Below are 19,387 nucleotides of genomic sequence, written 5' to 3' on the forward strand. Positions count from 1 at the left end.
AGTCTAAGAACAGTATTATAAGTTGATCTACCACTAGTCTTAATTTAATATGAATCAAGTCACTAAAGTTTATGCTATTTATACTTACAAATTATTTTCTTTGGAGGTTTATCCTTATTTGTCTAGTGCATATGAAAAAGCTTCCCAGTTAGTACCCATTTTCCTAGCTACCAATACTTCTTATCCACGCTTGGTTGTAGCTACATGGCTCATTCTTGTAAATTCCCTTACAAAATTAAAAGTTGCTTTAGAGCTGCCTCTACACTTCCTGAAAGGTTCTGCTACCACACATAAAAGGGATACAATTCTCACATTCCCTGAAAATCTTTTCAATAAACTAAAAAGATACACATGTAGGGGCCTATGTCATGGGCCTACATATGTCATGTCAACCATTAACAAGCCAACTACTATTATTTCAAAACCATCATTCACTTTTACATATTAGCAAGAATGTATACAGTAAAAATTCATATGAACCTTGTCATAAAAACTGACTATAACGACTTTACCAGGGGGAACTGAAGTCCATTTAGAACCATAACTCACCTTCAGCAAAAGTCAGAATGTCTCCAGCACCTATAAAATCTAAACCTTCAGTAGCTGTTCCACCAACAACACGCCATTGGACTGTCACCTGACCTAAGCTGCCCCCTGTCCTGTGGATCATCATCTCCACTGTGGTTTGGGGCCGCTCCTGAACTTCAACATATAAGCCATCTTCTGAGGTATTGGGACTAATACCGTAGATCACAAACACTCCAAAGGCATCACCATTTAATGCTATGACAACTGTAGAAGTATTTGGCTGTCCTATGGTTGGTTGGTTTTTAAAACTGGCTGTGATGTTCATAAGATGAACTTCAAGGAGAGAAATTAGGAAACTCTCATCCATCTCTGGGAAATCATCGGGAAGAATAGAAACTGTGAGATTTGCAAATTCATCACCTTCCAGCATTATGGCCCATTGCCTTGTCACAGGCTCGTAGTCACTACCAGCCACAGCCTGACCGCTAAAAAGAGACGCTACCCTGGTCATGTTTTTCTTGTAGGTCCAGAAGTCTGAGTTGTTAATGGTTGGGCTGATCCACGATGTCATCCAAAAACATTGGGGGCCTTCAGAGGCACCGAGAAAGGAAAACGCTGAGCACGCGTGTTCTTTGAGGCACAAAGTGGCACAGGTATACTGGGGTTCCCCCATTGCAGAGACATTCACCCAAGTTCTCCAAAGTGGGTCAGGCACCCCTTGAATTGGCGATTCATAGTAGGACAGTAAGTCTTGACTCTCCTCAACTGCAAGAGCCACTACATCAATATCGGAAGTACTGTAGAACAACAACAGCCGACCAAAGTGCCCTCCGCTAAAATGTGGAGTGACAGTTAAAAGACAGGTTAAGCACTCAAAGCAATCTGTGGATTACATAATAGAGAAGAGAATGCTGATTGTGATTTTCATTTTTTTTTAAGTGGATAAAGTACTAGCGCAAACACAACCATGTTTCTTAATAACATTTGTCTTTCGCATTGTGTTTTCTCATGTAAGGAAATCTGGCTCGTTTTCAATCAAATGCTACTTATTTTTAACCAAGCTATGAAAATATCTTGTACGATATGCAAATCATATCCATTTCAAAATTTTCAAAGACTTAGAAAATGAATCTTCATTACTAGCTTTCACTGAAACAAAGTAACAATGATACCAACATGAGTACATTTTAAGGAAATGTAACTACTTGCCACAATGTCGCAAGCAAGACCAGCTATTTTCTATTTCTGAAGGAGCTCAGTGAACTGGATGCTGTCTCACAAGAGAAATCCAGACAAAACAGAACCTGAAAGTCAACCACTTCATATGGCATCTGAATGTTCTTTAATTTAGAAGCCAGTTGTATTCAAGTTCTAATTCAAACACATCACCAATTAAAGCAATAAGTGTCTGGGGCTACAAAGCCCAATGCTGTATAATCCATTTCACTAATAAAAGGTATGATAGCTACAATGAGCTCTTTATATTAATAGGCATAATTCAATTAACAAATTATAACAACCTATAAAATAATTTACATTCTGTAAAAACTACCAAACTTTATTTGACTGTGTAAGAGATCCTTTCCCACCACCCCACAAGTTCCATCACCGCCCCCCCCTCCACCCACCGGATACAAGCAGCCACATCTCATATACCTTCTCCTGACAGTTATGTTAGCACAGGAACTTCTCTCCAGAGGCTCTTGAACACGATAAACCGACTGAACAAAGGCTACTGTACCATAAGGATTATCATTGGCAGGAATAATAATATTTGCCACTCGATCTAACCCAAGAGTACCACCACCAGAGGCATCAGTTAGTTGCACTTGGATAACCTAAAAATACAGTGAAAACTTCCTTAACAGAATCCGGTTCTGAAATTAGAATAAAAATGATGCAGGAAAAAAAATCAAAACTATCCATACAAGTACAAGAACAAAATGGAGTAAAATATAAATGGACTCAAAGAAACTCCTCCGTTACATTTACAATCCCAACACGTAACAGAACAATCCATCACCAACTTTTAACAATAGAGCATGATGGCACAGAAGAAATACAGGCTGTTTAAGTTCCTTAATATTCTGTTATACAATCTTGTGAATCAATTTTAAGATGCCTGTTTATGTTTACCACTTCAATAATATACTTTTAATCCCTATATCTTTTTTTACTTAGGGAGGATACTGCATATGTGTTTTATGAATAGTTCATTTATTATGCTTTATTTTCCACATTCTCATAAATGAAAATTCTCTGATAAAACGTAAAACTAAAAACATATCATAAATTTAGAGAAATTTATGATAGGTTTTTAGGTTTTCATACCTAAATTCAGAGAAAAGGAAAGAGAAATGTTGTATATGTATTAACTAATATCTAATATTTAAGAAGTGTTTAATGACACAATTAGCACCCAAAAATAAATTTTATGGATTTCCCTTCTACAAAAATTTGACACTATTAAAGAATAAATGCTATTAAATGTAATTTTATGAGCTCCAGCTTTTAAAACTTGAATTTAATAAAATAAAATTATCTTCAGCCAATATATGTTAGTGATGAATCAATTTCCCCACTGAGACTCTATCTTTATTTGCCACCTTGCTTCTTCATGATGAAAAATAAACATCAGGCAGATAAATCTAGCATGGTATTTGTCACATAGTAAATCCTAAAGAATAAACGAATGAGTGGAAAATCAAAATCTACACTTAATTAAGACTGACTGGCTCACACTCAAGTCAAAAGGAAGTCTGAATACAAACAAATTAAGAGTTTATATGAAACAATACAGCAAAACTTATGACAGACTATACATGTTTAATCATTTAACCAAAACGTAGAAAAATATTACATAACTGTACCAAAAAAATCTTATACTAGTAAATTCTAGAACATTCTTGTTTTTTGTTATCTCTAAGGATCACTTTCACACTACCATATTTTGAACATTCTTGCAGAAATAATTTATCAGACACCTCTATAAATGTCACAGTAACAGCCATCTGTTCTAGTCACTATAAGACAAGATATGTTTTACAGTGTCATTCTAGAGTAGCCGTTCCTCTCACCTCTTCAATCTCCGGAACGTCGTCAGCCAGGACCTCTAACAACAAGGTTTGAATGGTTTCCCCAGGGGCAAAGGTCACATTACCTGAGACAACTCGCAGGTCGCCAGTAGCAAGCTGTCCATTAATGGTGGCAACCCACTGAACAGTAACATTGCCGAGTGTCCCAGAATTTCGAATTATTGGCAGGTTTACCTTCACTGAGTTAAACTCAGGTTCCTCTACAATAAGTTTAGTAATCTGAAAACCTAAAGGGCAAAGGAGAGATAATTTCAAATACAAAGTGAAACTAAGTCAACGTAGAGCAAACCAATTGCCATCCTACAGTTGATTCTTTTTTTCCCCTAAGCAATCTAAGAAGCTAAACCCTATAAAATAAGAGAAACATGCTGTGATACAAATTGGTCAGGCCTGCCAAATTTTCCAAATTATTTTCATTATGATAGAAGCAGAAAGCATAAACTCAGATGTCCACAGAGGTCAGGAATATACCAGTCATAAGTGAAGTAGGTCTAGTGAGTTCGGGGGCTAACTGCATGGGACAAGCCTGGCAGTTGCGATTTTTCTCCTAAGACTGATGCTATGAAGGAAAGGGGCTTGATGTCACCATATTTTTCTACTATAAAGATAGGCCAGAAATTCAGATTTTTGTACAAATTTCTGTGAATTAAATTAGTTTTTTAAAGAATTGTCTAAACTTCACAAAACACATCTAGGAACCAGATCTGACCTAAAAGCCTTAAAGTGTATGATTTCCAGATTTATTCTGAGAGGTTGATTTCTAACCACTGCTAGGTTTACTAACCACTGCTAGTGAGCACACATAGGTGTCCTATATATCAGTCATAGCAGATTAAAAGGAAACAAGATCAAATCAATTCTGAGTCTCTAAAAATAAAGGAAGGTATGAATCTATACAGACAAGTAAAAGAGAGACACAAACTAGTCTCATTACCAAATAATCCATAGGGGTCATCAGAGGCCTCAATAATAATGATCGCCTCTGTTAATGCCCCTAGTTTGGCTCCTCCTGTTGTTTCATTCAGCAGTTGCACAAGAAAAGATTCTTCCAGCTCAGGGTAGATGTCATTAATGATATATATTGGCACGGCTTTACTTGTTTCCCCTTCTAGCAAGACCACATCCGATGAAGCTATACTATAATCTTCACCTATGAAGACAAAAAAGAAAAATGCTAAGACTTATTCCAGTATATGATAATAAACATCCCATACTCTAGGGAAATACTATGACATATCACATTCCATGGACATACTTTGAAAGACTTTTTCGAGGATAGTGACTACCTTTATTCTAAACAAGATTTACCTCTCTTGCAAGAAAAAAATGAGTTTGATACAACAAAATAATGAAAAAGACATCTGGGTTGTTCAAGTTCATTTCTTCATTTTTAGAACAATGTATACATAATGTGTTCTATTTGCCATATACACATATAGATGATACAGATATAGACAGAGACATATAGATATGGATATGGATATGCACATGAACATAGAGAGTCATTCATTACCACAAGATGGCCCCTTATCTACAACAGTAAATAAAAATGTGTATCATACCTTAAAACAAAGAACAAAACTAGAATTCTGATCTCACTGGGGAGATAAATTACAGTGCTGCACAGAGACGGGCATGTCAGCGTCATCAATCTTATGGTTGGAAACTATGAAATTTTCTACAAAGTTGGATTAAAAGCTGCTACTGCATACCACTCAGGGTGGCTTTGTCTCTGGTCAAAAAGTGAATGAGGAAAAGAGAGAGGCTTCCTATGGAATTTGGGTGCTAATTTTCTAGAACAGTGATCAACCCTCACCATCTGTCAATGTGTAAAGCCCCCTACAGACAGGCACTCCTCTGAGCTACCCCTCCTCACCCCACCCCTTACACACATGTCATTTAAGGACTAGGTGAGCCTGGTTCATTGTCTTTTCAAGCAAGTATCACATCCAGATGATTTCAAAAAATCAATCATGTTATCCCATCCATTCACACTCATGTCCTTTGAGTGCACACTAGAAAGGTTCTGACTGAATAGCTCTTAGGCAAATCTCTCTCTAGATGCTATAACTGCACTATCAAAGAAGGCTGTCTCCTAATATTTGCATTTGACAATGAAATCCTTTTGCTTATACATAAAATAGTTAATGCTAATCATTGACTCTACCATGTTCTTCATAAATAAATAAACAAGCAAGATAAATGAGTTGAGAGACAAGACTGTTGCCAAGCACTGCAATCATATGGCTGCACATTTTATCCTGTATTCTTCAGTATTATTTACACATGAATCCCTTCCAAAAACCTTAAAAGTACACACAGAGAAAGCCTAACAACGCTTTCCTTGGTTTACTTCATTTGGGTCATCAAAGCTTTTAAATTCATATACAATTTGCCAACAGTTTTCACAAATTCTACAAAATCAATGTGATAAATATATAATAAAAACTCTAGGTCTGTGCCTTAAAAACATTCAAGGGTATTATTGCTTTCTAGTTGATTTTTTTAACTGCATCTTTAAGGGGCTTTGTTAATCAAGGATACAATTTCCCTCTAAAACACTTCACTGCTCCTTAGATGTCTTTTCTCACCGGCTATTGCAGTTATTGGCACAGCTTTAAACTTCACAGAAACATCTGCAAATGCTCCTCCTGTTCTAGTCACATTGATAATGGGTCCAACATGATCTTCTGCAACTCGAACGATTGGTGCTGAGAGCTGAAGAATTCCAAACGCATCATCATTGGCAATGATAATTAGATGAGCAATAGTTTCTACCTTAGGCCCAAGGCGTGGAGAGTTTGGAACTGAAAGACAGAAGAAAAGCTAATATATCAAAATTCTAAGAACTGGCCAAAAGTCATCAAGAAGTCTCAGCCAATATATAGAATGGATAAACAACAAGGTCTTACTGTATAACACAGGGAACTGTATTCAATATCCTGTGATAAACCATAATGGAAAAGAAGATGAAAAAGAATGTATATATATGTATAACTGAGTCACTTTGCTGTACAATTAACACAACATTGTAAATCACCTATACTTCAATAAAAAATTTTTTAAAAAAAAGCCTCGGCAAGATCCATCAGCCAAATGGGAGAATCATTGTGTTTTCTACCATTTTTAGCAAAAACATATTTATCGTTTACTATGTACCAGCACTAATCTAGATGTTGGGGATACAAAAATAAACTAAACGGAAAGTCCCTACTCTCCTATAACTTCTAGGGAGATTTTTATTATAGCAAAGGAATAGTTACCCTACAAGAATTATTTTAATAACTATTGGAAACTTGTAAAAAAGGCAAAAAAAATGATTAGAGTATATTTAATCATCACTTTGCAAAATATAACAGAAAATGATGAAACCTACAGAATTATCCTCTTTTAATTAGTTACCAGTATGCCATAAACTTTTTTAAAGGCACTACAGTTACAAAATTGAGTAGGTAAGTAATCTAGTTACTTGCCCTCAAAGAGGAGCTGAAAATCATCACACTCTAATTCAATTACTGCCTCTCTCCCTGCTTCACTGTCCTTCCTCACAAACCTGTTCCCCCTGCCCCATCTCAGTTAATAGTCATGCATCTACCTCATCCAGAAAGCGGAGTCATGCTACCCCAATGCTGCTATAACAGAGTGTGCTCACTTAGGCTTTTAAGGCTATACTTTAAGACTATGCTTTTAAGCCTACTTTTAAGACTCTCTTCTTACTTGCCACTGATCTTAGAGAGAGCAAAACTTATTTTGAAGGCATGTAGGACCCTCCACAAACTCCCTTACTTTCTAGATTCAATTCCAACTAGCACCCTTGTCAAAACAAGTAATGACACAATTTAATTTCAATGATACAGGCCCAGACTGCACTAAATTATATAGTTTAAAACACAAAACTATAAATCAATATAACAATTAAGTTTAACTACATTGGAAAAAAATGGCAGTAACACAGAGTTGTAGAAGCAGATGACATTTTCTGAGTATGCCCTATTCAAAAGGCATTGTTCTAAGCACTTTTCTTGCATCTAGGAATTTAATTCCCATACCATCTTTATGTGGTGGGTAACACTGTCCACATTTTACAGATGAGGAATCAAGGGCACAAAGATGTTGAGGAAGTAAGCTAAGGCATTAGACTAGTACCTACTGGACACAATTAAGAGGCATCATGTAAGGGTTTGTCTAATCTCTTGCTCCCTATATGCAATTCCTCATCAAACTGTCAATTATCCACGACTGTTCATCCTGCCCTGCACCTGTTCATCACCAGTCTTCTCACACGGCTGTCCTGAAGGTTGATGGTTACACTCAGAGCAGAGTACAGAGACCCTATCAGGTCCTACACTGATTTTGCTATTAAAATTGAGACAATGTCACATAGATTTGCCCTTGTTCTTTTTTTTCATTTTTAATGACATTTACTGTTTTCTTTCTAATGCACTTAATTGTCCTTTAATTATTTCACATCACAGCTTATGCCTATTCTGAATCACCCCAAGTATGCTGCATGGTTCCAGGAACATATCAAGCATAAATACATGTTGACTGTTTCTCCCATTCCACAGCACATTAATATTTTGCACATACCACTTTATTAATAATCGTTCACATTTATTGAATGCTTACCACATGCCAGAAACTGTATTCATTTTCACATATATTATGACATTTAAGTCCTATAATAATTCTGTATTATAGATTAGGAACCTGGAGCTTTAAAAGTTTATGGGCGGGCTTCCCTGGTGGCGCAGTGGTTGAGAGTCTGCCTGCCGATGCAGGGGACACGGGTTCGTGCCCCGGTCTGGGAAGATCCCACATGCTGCGGAGCGGCTGGGCCCGTGAGCCATGGCCACTGAGCCTGCGCGTCTGGAGCCTGTGCTCCGCAACAGGAGAGGCCACAACAGTGAGAGGCCCACATACCGCAAAAAAAAAAAAAAAAGTTTATGGCAACAATTTATTACTATACACGTGAACCTAAGTTATCTGCACCAGCAACCATCGCTCCTAGTCACTGCTATACGTGATCCTCCCTCCCGGTTTTATTTCCAGCTCACTCAATAAAACTGTGAGTTTCTTGAAAACAGGGCTGTATTTTATAATTTTTACTTAATAAGACTAAGTATTGGGTTTTATTTCAATGTATTTGCTATTATAACTGATGCTAAATCTTGCTAAGAAAAAAAGAGATGGGTTATTGTGTGAGAATTTTAACCTTGACTGTAACCTGAAAATTTAATGCTAGCAGTTGTCCTAGAAAGTAAATTTCCTTCTATAACCCTGGACTATGATTACACTGTGGGCAAGAATGGTGCTCACTATACAGTTTATCAGTAAGGTGAAGAAATTTACTTGTAAGAAACCTTAATCTATATGGCAGAACATAGTCAACATGCAGATCTTAAATTTTACTCTTTGGACTATTTAATTCCAATTTCCTTAAGAAGGTTTTATTATATTGTTAGATACATAATATTTATTTACTATATTATATATATTTACCAATATTATCCTAAAACTGATATTAAATTAATATCACCATTCTTCCTTTCCTTGTTGTCTTGTTCCAGGAAATCTAGATTCTTCTCTTTATTTAAAACCCCCTTTCTAAAGTTATACATCTTCGCAGAGAGATGTGACTAATGAACAAATTATAGTACAATAACTACCTTTAGCTCCCCAAGCTCAGGCCCTGCTCTCAACTAGTAGCCCCCCTCTCTCTACAAAGCTACTGAGCCACAACCCCAGGGGTAGAGGCTGCTATGTTCCAACAGAAGCCGCTGCACCAGATCCTCTGCCCAACACGGGTCACTCTGCATTCCTCATTCTTATCCCCAACCACTGCCTTCTTCTTAGCTTTCACGGTGACCCACAAAATTTCCAGGATTTCTTACTACTACATAGCCCTGTCCCCCCACTTCCCTCATGCAGTTGCCAGATCCTCACTCAGGCTCCTCACTAATACAAAGAGACTGTTGGTTAAGGAATCTTCCAGAGTGGATCAAGGCCAAAGAGACTCAGGATCTTGCTACCAGGACTGTCCTTGGAATCCCCACATTGATTCCAGAATGTTCTGGAAGCTACAATATCAAGTACAATAGTACTAGAGATCAGTTACACTGGATTACACAGACGCTTCTAAAAATTTAGTCTGGGAATATAACAGGCTTTTAAAACATGATTTCATGTTTTCAAGTGTCCCACTTCCATTTGCCTTATCGATAAACTTTTGTAAGAAGATGCTTTCAAAGTTAGAACTTATTATTTTTATAGAATTTTCTACTATACCAAATTCTTAATTTATTGTTTCAGGATTCTTACCTCTAATAATAATAACAACACACTAATGGTTACTTACTTGGGCGATTCTGTACTTTCTCTATTAAAGTAGAGTTGAGCAGTTCAATAAACAAAGACTCCGACCTTTCTGGTTCATCATCATCCAAAATTGAAATAGTTATTGTTGCCTCACTCTGATTGGCTCTGAAAAGAGCGAATCCAGAAGCTGGAATATAGTCTTTTCCTTGAGTTGCTCTGGCTAAATTAGGTGGAAAATAAGGCAGTTTTTCCATATCATCCAGTGTTGCATATGTGACTTTGACTCTTCCCAGGAGGCCTTTTAACCTTATTATTGACAAAGTGATGTTCTGGGTGGCTTCCTCCACTTCAATAGGTCTATTTTTCTCAGAAAAGATGAAGACCCCATAAGGATCATCACTAGCCAAAACTATTAATGTGGCATTAGTATGAACTCCCAAAGAGCCACTGGAGACACTGAGGATAGACACGGAGAATGCCTTATCCAATTCTGGATCTTCATCAGGCAATATTTCCACTGTGATGTTGGCGCTCTTCTGTCCAATCTCAAATGTGACGTTGCCAGAGGTGAAGGCCAGATCGCCATCAGGATCAGAGTCTATGCTCCAAAGCAAAGTCACTCGAGACAGAGTCCCATGACTTCTCATAATCTTTAAAATATTTAATATTAAAATGTATTAAAAGAGGAATTAAAACCATTGACTTAGAGGTCTGTAAATACAGAATGATAACGGGATATTAACTTTTTATTTTATTTTATATAAGCTGTTCTCAAGAACATAAAATTCTTGAAGGCAATGTACTACCCATATTTGAAGACCCTCAGGGAGTCCCACTTAAAAAGTGATTGTTGCATGAAATGACAGACTGACTGAACATTTTTAGCTTCTAACTAAACTATAGCTGTATCACTTCTGCAACTATAACATATATTAGTAATAAAGCAAATGTAATTAACAGTGTATTATATTTAAGTATATTCATGAAAATGTTTATATTTCCTGCAAAGAAGGTATATACTTCACTGTAAGGAAAAGATGACTGATAATTTTTCTGAAAAGTTAGCCATAAAACTCATTTTTAAAAACAAATTATATTTAATTGTATGTTCAATACAATATAAAAAACAAAACTTCGGGCTTCCCTGGTGGCGCAGTGATTGAGAGTCCACCTGCCGATGCAGGGGACGCGGGTTCGTGCCCCGGTCTGGGAAGATTCCACATGCCGCGGAGCGGCTGGACCCGTGAGCCATGGCTGCTGAGATTGTGCGTCCGGAGCCTGTGCTCCACAACGGGAGAGGCCACAACAGTGAGAGGCCCACGTACCGCAAAAAAAAAAAAAAAAAAAAAAAAAAAAGTTCACCAAAAAAGTACATAATCCAAGGTTATATAAAACACATTTAAGAAGCAAGAAATATTTTGTCAACAGTATGTTAAAAAGAATGAAAAGCCTAAAGAAATCACTTCACGTTAAGTCCCAACTAAAAGCAATTTTTATTTATACTTAAAATATGAATGCTGGCTCAAAATAAAGTTAGAGCCAGGAATTTATAAAACTTGATGCTTTCCCTTGATCCTTTTTTTTTCTTTCTTTAGTGTTGGGTTGGCCAAAGAGTTCATTTGTTATTTTTCCGTAAGATGGCTCTAGTAGTGCTTAGTTGTCTTTAACTTCATTAGAAACAATTTTGTTAGACTGTATTGTAAAGGCTATCATATCAACGTGCATTAAAAAAAAAAAAACTTAACAAAATTGGTGAATTTTTGTGTAGCCATTTTAATATTGAAGATGGAAGAAAAAAGCAACATTTTTGGCATATAGCTGTATTATCTCAAGATAGGTAAAAATGCAACTGAAATGCAAAAAAAGATTTGTGCAGTGTATGGAGAAGGTGCTGTGACTGACTGAACATGTCAAAAGTGGTTTGTGAAGTTTCATATTGGAGATTTCTCACTGGACGATGCTCCCCGGTTGGGAAGACCAGTTAAAAACGACAGAGATCAAATAAAGACATTACTTGAGAAATCAACGTTATACCACACAGGAGATAGCCAACATAATCAAAATGTCCAAATCGAGCACTGAAAATCATCTGCAGCAGCCTGGTTATGTTAATCGCTTTGATGTTTGGGTTCCACATAAGTTAAGGGAAAAAAAACCTCTTGAGTGCATTTTCGCACGTGATTCTCTACTGAAACGTAATGAAAATGTTCTGCTTTTAAAACAAATTGTGATGGACGATGAAAAGTGGATACTGTACGATAATGTGGAATGGAAGAGATCGTGGGGCAAGTGAAATGAACCATCACCAACCACACCAAAGGCCAGTATTCATCCAAAGAAGGTGATGTGTATATGGTGGGATTGGAAGGGAGTCCTCTATTATGAGCTCCTTCCGGAAAACCAAACAATTAATTCCAACAAGTGCCGCTCCCAACTAGACCAACTGAAAGCAGCATTCGACGAAAAGCGTCCAGAATTAGTCAACAGAGAACACAAAATCTTCCATTAGGATAACGCAAGACCGCATGTTTCTTTGATGAACAGGCAAAAACTGTTACAGCTTGGCTGGGAAGTTCTGATTCATCCGCCATATTCACAAGACACTGCACCTTCGGATTTCCATTTATTTCAGTCTTTACAAAATTCTCTTAATGGAAAAAATTTCAATTCCCTGGAAGATTGTAAAAGATACCTGGAATAGTTCTTTGCTAAAAAAACTAAAAAGTTTTGGGAAGACGGAATTATGACGTTGCCTGAAAAATGGCGGAAGGTAGTGGAACAGAAGGGTGAATACGTTGTTCAATAAAGTTCTTGGTGAAAATGAAAAATGTGTCTTTTATTTTTACTCTAAAACCGAAGGAACTTTTTGGCCAATCCAATAATTAGTTATCGGGATTTCCCTGGTGGCACAGTAGTTACGAATCTGCCTGCCAATGCAGGGGACATGGGTTCAATCCTTGGTCCGGGAAGATCCCATGTGCCATGGAGCAACTAAGCCCATGAGCCACAACTACTGCGCCTGCATGCCACAACTACTGAAGCCCATGTGCTCTAGGGCCCGCATGCTGCAGCTACTGAGCCCGCTTGCCTAGAGTCCATGCTCTGCAACAAGAGAAGCCACTGCAATGAGAAGCCCGCGCACCACAACTAAAAGTAACCCCCAATCGACCCCACATGCTGCAGAGCAACTAAGCTCATGAGCCACAACTACTGAGCCTGAGCACCACAACTACTGAAGCCCACGCACCCTAGAGCCTGCACACCGCAACTACTGAGCCCATGCACCACAACTACTGAAGCCCACGCACTCTAGGGCCCACATGCTGCAACTACTGAGCCCGCATGCCTAGAGCTCGTGCTCTGCAACAAGAGAAGCCACCGCAATGAGAAGCCTGTGCACAGCAACGAAGACCCAAAGCAACCAAAAAAATAATAATAAAATAAATTAGTTATCCCTTCTGAAGTTGTTTAATTTACTCCACAACAGTTAACTGAAGATCTGCCATGAGAATACAGAAAGGATATATTTTGAGTGATCCTTCGTATCACTTGTATAAAATCTGAGAAAGCTGAGCAAGTTTCTAGCTCCTCTAATTTATTTAACCATAGAATCCTACTTAATTCCTACTGGATGAATGCAGAGTAGACACACACAGACATACAGACATACACATACACACACACATACACACACACATAGAGTTGTTATTATTGCTGTTCACAAATGTTTTGGATTTTCTTTCCTTCTGGAAGAGATACAAGCCAGGATTGCACTTCTCTACGTGGTTACATTAGCGTTGTCATGTGACTTGCACTTGCTTTGACCAAAGAAATTAAGTGGAAATGCTGTGAATCACTTCCAGAAAGAAGCTGAAGAGCCAGTGTGCAGTTCCTCACATTCACACTTCCCCACTCCGTGGAGAGAGAAGCACCTGTTGAGATGCAGCCTCTACAATCCTCAGTCCTAAGTCACTGATGACAGCCCACTTCAGATGGACGTAAACCATGAGTGAAAAATAAATCTTTGTTGTAGTAAGCCAATGAGCTTTGGAGATGTTTGTTACTACAGCCTATATGAATCAAAATAAAAATCTATGTAGGACACATCCACTGTATTCCTTAAAGACTCAGGAATATTCAGTCATAAGATGAATTTGTATGCAAAGTGAAAGACAAAGACAAATGCCAAATCGCTGTTTAATTATCAGTTTGAATTGTCTGTGCCTCCAGGCTCATTCCCCTCCACTTAAATAGAAAAAAATCAATATAAAGTACACCTTAATAAAACAATAAAACAGTGTTAAAAGCAATGTCTAGGACTGGAGGAAAACGTACTCACCTTTAATATAACAGTGCTGTACCCATCTTCTGGTTCAGTTCCACTGACAAAGAGTGACTCAGGGCTAAATTCAAATACACCATGAGCATGGTCTGAGGCTGCAATTGTCACTAGAATTTCGGAAGCCGCTCCTAGACTGGCTGCATGGATAAGTTCCAACAAACAGAAGAAAATGTTAATCAGTAATTTACAAACCAAAGGGAAAAGCAAGGAACAACTTTTTGAAAAGAGATGTACCATTCACTGAGCATGTTCTAATTTGCTTTAGAAAGAAAGGCACACACAAATGGCTGCCACACATATTCATGCTTTTATGACCTTCCTCTGTCTGGGCACTAACGTGATATACAAGTGCTGCATAAGCACTTGAAGATGAATAAGGAAAACTTGTTTTTCTTTTTCTTTTCTATGAAAGAGAACATTCTTCCACATGAAGCATATGAGGAAATTCTCCCATGACCTTTGCTAACCTCAGAAGAACGTGAACCAAAATGATTCTTACCCTTATGAAATACTAGTTTCCCTACGATTTTCATCAATCTGACTGCACAGATTCTTGGTTTCCAAATGTGCATTAAAATTAAGGCCTATTTTCATCATATTATTATATTATAGATCTACCTCCCCTGGTCTCATCCAGTCCTATAACTAAAAAGATGCCAAGATCTAAAGAAGTATTTAATGTTTTCCTAAGAAGTATGTTCAACTTTTATGTTGTATTAATGGATTTGAACTTTCGAAAATAAACAATCCCAAAATTAGGAGAGTAATTAAATACAGAAGTTACATGAGGCATTGATGGAAGTCAGGAATGACAGGGGTGGGAACATGAGTTCTGAAACTAAAATATAAAACCTGACATGGTGAAAAAGGAATGTTTTGAGGATTCCTCAACAGGAATCCTTTTGAGGGTTAGTAAGAGTACTCCCTAAAGAAAACAAGTATTTCTATGTATTCTCCCTTAATATGAAAAATATTTGAGGTAAAAAGCTGAATCATGTTTGTATACGAATATAATTCAAAAGGCATCCTCTTTTCAATATTCCCGCCCATTAACTGGCAACTTATTCTCCCCATTTGTTTTCTTCTTAATTTCTCTTTCCCATTTGTTCTGATTAAAAGTTACATATAAAGACCCATTTGTTTTCGTAAAGAAAATCAGTGTGATACATTTTACGTGAAAGTATAAATGTTCTATTTATCTCTTTTTCAGGTACTCAAAGCGATGTAAAATCTTTTTCAATAATCACTTTGTAAATGATACCAAGCAAAAGTTGTTATAATTAGAATCAGGAAACTGCATTAGGTTCACACAGAGAGGAGGAGAGTCTGGGCTTTGGAGGCAGACAGGACCTGATTGTGACTTGATCACTTTCTAGCTGGCTGACAATAACATGGAACAAATAATACTTCATAAAGTTGTGCTGGTTAATGAGATGAAATACATAAAGGACCTGCATGTAGTAGGTATCAATAAATGGTTAATTTTCTTGTCTCTAAAAAGAAAAGTTAAAATGTAGAATAGTAAAGGGCCTTGGAACAGCTGCTTACCACGTTTGTGAATAGCTGGAAGGAAGAATTCCATGTCCCCATCACCACTACCACTGCCATCAACCCTAAAGAGTTCAGTCACTTCACAAGGAGAAACACAGAGACACAACCCACGCAACACACGTTGACACAATGAGAAAATTGAGAGCTCTTAAAACATATCCAGCAAAGAGGAAAATACAGTAATATTAGACATGCATTCTTCAAAAAACAAAAAAAAACAATATATTAGGTGGTAATAGTATAACATTAGTCAAGCTACCAATATATAAAACTTTCATTCATAGCTTCAGGAAATATTCCATGTAGGCTGTAATTGGCATGTCCCATTTCTGCCAATTTAACTAGTTTTATTTTTAAATTTTCACTTTACAACAGTGTAAATTGTTTTTAACATTTTAAATATGTTTTAAACATCTGCGTGCACGTATCAGCTTACACTTAGCTCTATATACCTTTGACAGTCACTTTACCACTTACAACCACCAATTCAAAATTAGGGAAAGGCATCTAACATTTCCCTTCAACCATACACTTAAATTCCCACCATATGTACCATTCTCAGGCTTGATCACCCTTTTGCCACTGACATTTCTCAAAGAACCCTGGAAAAGCAGCCTAAAAACCTTGGCTTCAGCCCTGGCTGTGAGACACAGCAGTTGTAAAACCTTTAGCAAGTCACTAAACCTCTTGGTACCTCACTTTTCTCACCTATGAAACGTGCCTGCTGCCTTTTGCAGAACTACTGTAAAGATCAAATAAATAATATTGTAGAAAATGAAATACCCTGGCAATATATAAAGACTATAATAAAGAGAAAATGATTCTAACTTTACTTCCACTACATCTCACAAGCCAACCATTATTTTGCCAAATATTTGAAAACAAAGAAGACAGGAAGGGCAGCGATGGCAGCAGTGGAAAAGGAGTAAGAGTAGCAAGACCACATCCACACCTATGTGCTTCTACCAGTATCCTTGATTGACAGGCCAGTCTAAGATCTGCCCTGCTCTTCTGTGTTTCCCCTCCAAAGGACTGGGATATATATGAGAATTTATGGCACTCAAAACCTGAGATGATCTTAGAGACATAAGAGGCAAAATGGATTTCAGGGACTATCCAGTGCATGGCTTGGCTTCCATATTAACCAGAAGTTGTGAGGAAGAAGGGTGAAATTTAACAGCAATGTACCCTGGCTAGCATAAAACATCTACTCAGGTGGCTATCATATGTAGAATTAGTATTATAGGCAAAACAGTGAGGAATAAGGGTTTCTCCTTTGATCCTCAAAAGAATTTAGCTCTACAAGCTATTTCACCTCTTAGGCAGTCCCAGCTACGACTGGAGGAATGGAGGCCAGCGTCTAGATTCCTCTACCTCCAATCCGCACTCAAAGGGGGCGGGGGAGGATCAGCTTCTCTGCCAGTATTGCCCACTTAAGGTGCAAGACTGGTTTTCAAATGAGTACTCATGCCCAATTAATACATAACGATGCATATTCTAGAGATATAGAAGTTTCTAGATAAAATCACAAGTATCACTATGATCACAAATATCATTTCTGAAGAATATTTGATGCTCCTTATTAATCAATATTAGGTAATACTCACTAACAGTTTCTCTATTACACAAGTATTTTTAGCTATAAGTAATACAAAGAACAATTCTTCAAATACTTTATAGTGACCTCTGATTAATGAAGTCGTTTCATGAAAATAATGATTTGGAAATGAAAGGACTTGTCTCTAGAAGACAAGCAAAGCTGGTATTGTTACATGACACCAGCCCAGCAGGCTGTCCAGCATACTTTCACTGTTTTATGTCGTCAGCCAAGCTGTGGCGCTGTTTAATCATTTCCCTGGCTTGTCCTCCTTTGCTGCCACCTGGGCTTTGGGAAAACAAGGAAGGGAAACATGGGAAAATTTTGTCATACTTCCCCAAAGTCTCACTGCATACTAAAAGACAACCTTAGTATTTCTGTCTTACCCAATTTCTCCCTTTGGATGGCTTATTCAGTACTATGACTTTCTTCATCAAAACATAAAAATAATAATAAGCTAATAATACCAGCTTTTGTAATGGAAGAGACTGACCTGATGAATACCATACCAACTCCCAAATTCTTACATTTATAAAGGTAATATGGTACACATCTCATGTGTACTGTAACACCCCCAGTAGCACCTGATAATCAAACACAGTGATACTTCTGCAAAGAAACGTATATAGTTAATCTAAGTGGGATAAATAAAGATTATAAGTAGCCTCTCTTCAATACAGATGAGTTTTGCCACAAAGTGGATTTTTGACTCCAAAAATCTGAGATAATCAGAGTTTTCGGCATTACAGAATTGAGAGTAAGGTATTATTAACCTGCTTTATTGATAATCACCTCATAATGGATTATCTAAAGAGATTAACTTTGACCTGTTCTACAGCTGGAGGTAGCTCTAAAGGAGCTACTGTGAAAATTGAAATAAGGAAGAAGTTAGAGAGGTGATTTTAGAGGCACCTACTCTGAATGATAGCTATAATTTGGTGATTCAGCATAATTAAATTATTTCATTGTAAAAGCACATCTACTTTAGGAAAAGACCAATGGGTAATGAAAGGGTGAAAACCAGCACAATAGGTTAATTCAAAAGAACCTATTTCCTTAATAGAATCTACTACCACCATGGTGAGTGTACAAGTAAATATTTGACATTTTTGAGTCTTACCTCCTCCCTCCAAGTTTAACAACTCAACTTTAAAGGATTTTTCCAATTCAGGAATAGAATTATCAGTGATGTTAACAGAAATGTACTTAAATCTTTCTCCTGGTTGAAATTCTAAGGTACCAGCAACACTCTGAAATATAAATAAAAGATTTATCCATTAGATTATAATTATTCTGTATGTGAATGTGTAAAATAAGAATGTTTACTATATCCCAAATTGTTATAAATACTGAAACAGATAAAGTAAAATATAAAATTGAAAACATTTAAGTGGATATGAATAGTGTTCAATATGAATTCTAAACAAATATCCTCAAACTAAATAAAGCAGATGGATTTTTATCTCTCTTATTTTCCTATTCATCAAAAAAAAATTGTTAAGGCAAATGAGAAATCTGAATAGGTGACATCCACAAATTCCTAAAGAATTAAGTCAATGAGATGCATGGAATTCTTTTGATTAAGTATATTGAGAACCATTCGGTTTATGTCATTGAGTAATTTAAATATTCACTGCATAATAATAATCGTATTTTCATTCTAAAAATTTCCCCTATAGCAATAATAAGTATCAATCCACTGGGCATTAATCTTTCCTTGATTATATCACAATTGCAATTCGCGATACAAATCTCCCATCAGAAAAGTTCATAGCTACTAGAAAAGTAGTTTTTTAAAGTCTTAAGGCCCTTTTTCTCCCACTATCTAATATAAGCATTTTCCCCTCAAGTCATGAGAATAAATAAAGATGTTTAAATTTTTTCTACGGTTAGCTTTTGTGGACAACTATATTTCATCCTGCGGAGCAATTAATGATCCTAAAGCTAAACTGAGGA

General features: G+C 37.0%; 1 protein-coding gene across 1 annotated transcript in view; it reads right to left on the reverse strand.

The window, feature by feature from the left end:
- Positions 1 to 19,387, reverse strand: part of ADGRV1 (adhesion G protein-coupled receptor V1) — a gene marked incomplete at both ends in the record, with an annotated part of 526,225 nt that overhangs the window by 435,266 nt on the left and 71,572 nt on the right. The window contains 9 exons of the mRNA XM_079702360.1: positions 550 to 1,361; positions 2,185 to 2,366; positions 3,606 to 3,850; positions 4,558 to 4,773; positions 6,215 to 6,430; positions 9,982 to 10,591; positions 14,281 to 14,420; positions 15,832 to 15,912; positions 18,552 to 18,681. Of these exons, the coding sequence (XP_079558486.1) occupies positions 550 to 1,361; positions 2,185 to 2,366; positions 3,606 to 3,850; positions 4,558 to 4,773; positions 6,215 to 6,430; positions 9,982 to 10,591; positions 14,281 to 14,420; positions 15,832 to 15,912; positions 18,552 to 18,681 (2,632 nt within the window). The remainder of the gene's footprint in view (positions 1 to 549; positions 1,362 to 2,184; positions 2,367 to 3,605; positions 3,851 to 4,557; positions 4,774 to 6,214; positions 6,431 to 9,981; positions 10,592 to 14,280; positions 14,421 to 15,831; positions 15,913 to 18,551; positions 18,682 to 19,387) is intronic.

Source organism: Hyperoodon ampullatus (assembly GCF_949752795.1).
Source record: "Hyperoodon ampullatus genome assembly, chromosome: 4".
In the NCBI taxonomy this organism is placed as follows: domain Eukaryota; kingdom Metazoa; phylum Chordata; class Mammalia; order Artiodactyla; family Ziphiidae; genus Hyperoodon; species Hyperoodon ampullatus.